The 4349-nt window shown below is 55.3% G+C and overlaps 2 protein-coding genes across 2 annotated transcripts; both read right to left on the reverse strand.

The window, feature by feature from the left end:
- Window positions 1-670: 670 nt before the first annotated feature.
- On the reverse strand, window positions 671-1195 carry LOC119769143 (uncharacterized protein K02A2.6-like). Its single transcript, XM_038261044.1, has one exon. The coding sequence runs from the start codon at window positions 1193-1195 to the stop codon at window positions 671-673; it is 525 nt and encodes a 174-aa protein (XP_038116972.1).
- LOC119769144 (uncharacterized protein K02A2.6-like) lies at window positions 1195-4006 on the reverse strand. The gene is made up of 3 exons (XM_038261046.1): window positions 3656-4006; window positions 1581-3598; window positions 1195-1431 (listed from the first exon to the last, which is right to left on the reverse strand). The coding sequence occupies exons 1-3, from the start codon at window positions 3741-3743 to the stop codon at window positions 1195-1197; spliced, it is 2343 nt and encodes a 780-aa protein (XP_038116974.1). The 5' UTR covers window positions 3744-4006.
- Window positions 4007-4349: the final 343 nt, after the last annotated feature.

Below are 4349 nucleotides of genomic sequence, written 5' to 3' on the forward strand. Positions count from 1 at the left end.
CAGGGCAAACTACGACATCTTCCTGGATGATCGCCGACGCTTGATCCGGGCACACGCGAACCAGCTAAAAAACCGAGTTTCAAAGATTGCTGCCCCGCCAGAGCCGACACCGCAGCAAATCGATCTTCTTCGACGATTCTGTACCAGAACCTGCAGCGCCAGCGTCGATTCCTTTTCCAGTGGACGGCCCCTGCCACCCCCGAACCGGTTTTTGTAGAATTCTGGCGCGATTTGGCGCGATGAACAAAAAAGGCCGCGAGGAGGAACAAAAAAGGCCGCGAGAAGGAAAGATGAGCAAGAATGAAGGAATTTGATGCGATTTTGATCAAATCGCGAAGTGTCATCCCCCCAAGAGTGTGCCGCTTCAGGTTTTCGGCACGGTTCTGGAGCGGCGCCAGAACTTTTGAGCACCGACCCGAGCTCACTTTTTTGCAAATCTGGGTAACTTTTTGTTGCAATGTGCAAACAACGAATGAAACACGCGAGTGTAGACTAATTGATAACGCATTTATTAAGATCGTAAAGGCTTATTAAAAATAAGCGTGTGTCTTGTTGAGCTCGCGGATTATGACAACCGGTTTCCGGTCGTGGATGTCAACGGGATGACGACAAGTGTCGCTCATCCAGGGTCGCATCTAGGGTTGTTCCTAGGGGTCCAACACCTCCCCTTTTAGGTGTAGAAGTACGGGTTGTACCTCTCCGGCATACGGCGAATCCTAGTGGACCGGCGCAGAACCGACGGTGGTCGAACCCTGGCCCGACGTTGCGGTGGTGCAGGCGGCGCCTGCTGTTCATCCTCGGCTACTACAGGATCCTCGATGATCTGGAAGTCCTCGAGCAGGATGTGCAGAGGTAGCTTGACCTCCGACTCAGCTTCTTCCGGATAGGCCTCGACTTTTGAGCCCCCCCGAGCACGGAGTTGGTTCGTGTGAGACCTGATGAGCCGCTTCTTGTCGTTCAGCCAGACGTTGTACATCACGTTGCCAACGCGTTCGATTACTGTGCCAGTTTGCCAGACCAGCTTGCCGTGAACGAATGTGCTTGCGTGAACCGAATCGCCTTTGCCAAATTCACGCTTTCGTGCCCCGTGCCGTTTGTTGAACTGCTCTTCTTGCCGCTGGTTCCTCTGCAGCGCAGCCCGGTGTTCCGACGGTGGTTTGAGCAGGTCCAAAGTTGTGCGATGCTTCCTCCCCATCAAGACTTCAGCAGGTGACAGTCCATCAGGTGCTGACTTGTTAGGAGTGGCACGGTAGGCTGACAAAAGATTTGCAGCGAACGTCCAATGTCATGCCCAGCTCCTGGCATGATCTTCCTCAGACTCCTTTTCAGCGTATCCACAAACCTTTCGGCCTGCCCGTTTGACTGGGGATGATACGGGGCAGTGCGGATGTGGATGATGCCGAGCGATTCGCAGAATTCCTTGAACAGGAGCTAGTAAACTGCGTACCGTTGTCAGAAACAATCGTCTCTGGGAGCCCGTAGCGAGCGAACGTTTCGAAAAGCAGATCGATTGTTGTCCTCGCTGTGATGGTTGGTGTCTTGAATATTTCAGGCCACTTGCTGTACGAGTCCACTATCACCAGAAAGTAGTGACCCTCGACAGGACCAGCGAAATCCACGTGGAGGCGCTGCCAGGGATGCTCTGCTAGGGGCCACGACGACAGCAGAGTTTTGGTGGGGGCCTTGGCCACCGCAGCGCAGGCGTGACACGAACGAACGAAGTCGTCCACGTCTTGATCCACACCTGGCCAGTACACGTGACTTCGCATCACCTTCTTCATGCGTTCTTGACCTGGGTGTCCTCGATGGAGAGCCTTGAGCACCTGCTGCTGGTACTGCTGGGGAACGACAACGCGGTCAGCCAGCATGAGACACCCTTGAACAACGGAGAGAGCGTCTTTTCGCGCGTAGAACGGGCGAAGTTCAGCATCGACCAGCTTGATATCCCCGGGCCAGCGAGATTGGACATGCTTGATGACGTCTTGCAGTAGCTTGTCGTTGCTTGTGGCCACTTGTAGGTGCTTGAAGGTAACTGGCAGGATGTTGAGTGCTTCGTCCATGGCCGCTGCAAGTTCGTCCTCGAGCTGGATTGCGGCGATCACAAAATCCTCGTCCGGTTTGATCCGCGCGTCGATCAGTCTCGAGAGCATGTCAGCATAGCCAAAGTCTTGCGTTGAGATGTGCTCGATGTCAAACTCGTAGGACAGCAGGATCAGCGCCCATCGCTGAAGACGGTTGGAGGTGTGAACCGGTATCCCCTTCTTGGACCCGAACACGGCGACCAGCGGCTTGTGGTCGGTGTGAAGTGTGAACCTCCGTCCCCAGATGAAGCGATGAAACTTGGTAACACCGAAGATCAGCGCCAAAGCCTCCTTCTCAACTTGACCGTAGTTCTGCTCGGCAGACGTCAACGTCCGGGACGCGTGGCACACCACCTTGATCGAGCCGTCATCGTATCGATGCATTAAGCACGCGCCGACACCGTAGTTGGACGCGTCAGCGGCGACGATAGTTTCCAGCTCAGGGTTGTAGTGCGCCAAAAGCAGGTCCGACCGGAGCAGGTTCTTGAATTGCTCGAACGACTCCTGGCAGGTTTCGTTCCAATCCCACTTGGCATCCTTGCGCAGCAGGGCATCGAGCGGGTGTCGGAGGTCGTGCATGTTGCGAACAAACTTTCCGTAGAAATTGATCGCACCGAGGAAAGAACGCAAACTGCTGACGTCATGCGGCGGTGGCATGCTGCATATGGCGGACGTCTTGGACGGGTCCGGCCTGATTCCTCGGTTATTGACGATGAATCCCAAATAGGTGATCTCCGGCATGAAAAACGAGCACTTCTCGATACGCAGGGTGAAACCCCACTCTTGGATGCGTTCCAGGACCTTCAGCAAACGTGAGCGGTGCTCTTCCGGTGTTCTGCCATGGACGAGCACATCGTCGAGGTAAACCTCCACTCCGTCGAGGCCAGCGACCATCGACTCGACGATCTTCTGGAAGGCGCCAGGGGCTGACTTGACACCGGGCGACAAGCGGTTGAACTCGAACAGGCCCAGATGTGTGTTGATCGTCAGGTACTGTCTGGACTCCTTCTCGACGGGCACCTGCAGGTACGCGTCCGACAGGTCGATGTGCGTGAAGATCTTGCTACCCGTAAGCTTGGCAAAAATCTCCTCGGGCAATGGCAGCGGATGTTGGTTCGGCTGGATGAGGCTGTTTAGGCCAGTCGAGTAGTCCGCGCACACTCGCACTTTGTTTGGCTCACCGTTGACGGACTTCTTCTTGACGGCAACGATAGGGGCAGCCCAGTCCGAAAACTCCACCGGCGAGATGATGTCCAGCTTCTGGAGGCGTTCTAGCTCGGTTTGGATCGGCTGCAGGGCGGCAAACGGCACGGGTCTTTTGGCACGGAACACTGGCTGAACGTCTGGCAAAACGTAAAGTTTAACTTCAGCCTTCTTGCAGCATCCGAGTGAGTCGGAAAACAGCTGCGGGAACGACGCTTTCAGCCACTCCACGTTGTCATTCGATGACGTCACCAGGTTGCAAACCGTGCTCAGGGGGACATCCCACAGGTTGAAGAGATCGATGAAGTCGAGGCCTAAAAGGTTCAGATCGTTAATGTTGGTCACGTAAACTTTACCTGAACGATGCACTCCTTTCAGCGTGACGTCACAGACGATCTCGCCGATCAGGTCCAGCGGCTGTCCGGAAGCAGTCCGAGCTTGCTGCGACGGTGGCTCCATTGGTGGTCGTCCGATGCGGTTCCAGCTGGCTTCCGTGAGGACGGTGATGTCGGAAGCACAGTCCAACTGGAGTTGAAGCTCGACGTGATTAATCACCACGGTCACAAACTTTCGGTTGCGGTGAACAGCTAGCTGTCTCACCTAGATCCCCCTGGTGTGCACTGGCTGGCTGGACTTCTCGCGACGCTTTTTACCTGGATTCGACCGCACACACTGGCAGTACCCGTCCTTGTGGCCGACACGGTTGCAATCCCGGCAGCGATGGTTCAGGTACTGGCAAAACTCCACGTAGTGTAGCTCGCCACACTTCCAGCACGGTGTTCGTGGTTTGTTATTGTTTTGCTGCTGCCACCACGACTGTTGCTGCTAATGTGTGGGTTGTTGTTGTTGGAGTTATGAGGGGAGCGCGATCGTGTTGCAGTGGGCTTCTGATCAGCTGATGAGTGACGTGTGCTGTCAGAACGGCCGTGGGTGATCGCATTCACCGATGACTTGTCACTTGAGACCTCCACAATAGACGCATCTTTGCGGAGATTGATGATGCGGTGACATTCTGCAGTGAGGTTGTCCAGGGTCATGTTCGCGTTTCCTTCCAGCTTCGCCAGC

This window comes from Culex quinquefasciatus, chromosome 3, assembly GCF_015732765.1.
Source record: "Culex quinquefasciatus strain JHB chromosome 3, VPISU_Cqui_1.0_pri_paternal, whole genome shotgun sequence".
NCBI lineage: Eukaryota > Metazoa > Arthropoda > Insecta > Diptera > Culicidae > Culex > Culex quinquefasciatus.

Bases quoted from the DNA above. Each gene is read 5' to 3' on its own strand.
- LOC119769143 (XM_038261044.1), bottom strand. From the start codon at position 1,195: ATGGGGAGGAAGCATCGCACAACTTTGGACCTGCTCAAACCACCGTCG.
- LOC119769144 (XM_038261046.1), bottom strand. From the start codon at position 3,743: ATGGAGCCACCGTCGCAGCAAGCTCGGACTGCTTCCGGACAGCCGCTG. The intron at 3,599-3,655 runs GAGTGCATCGTT...TGAACCTTTTAG, and splicing joins CTGTGACGTCACGCTGAAAG to GCCTCGACTTCATCGATCTC. The intron at 1,432-1,580 runs GTGATAGTGGAC...GCAGTTTACTAG, and splicing joins TCGAGGGTCACTACTTTCTG to CTCCTGTTCAAGGAATTCTG.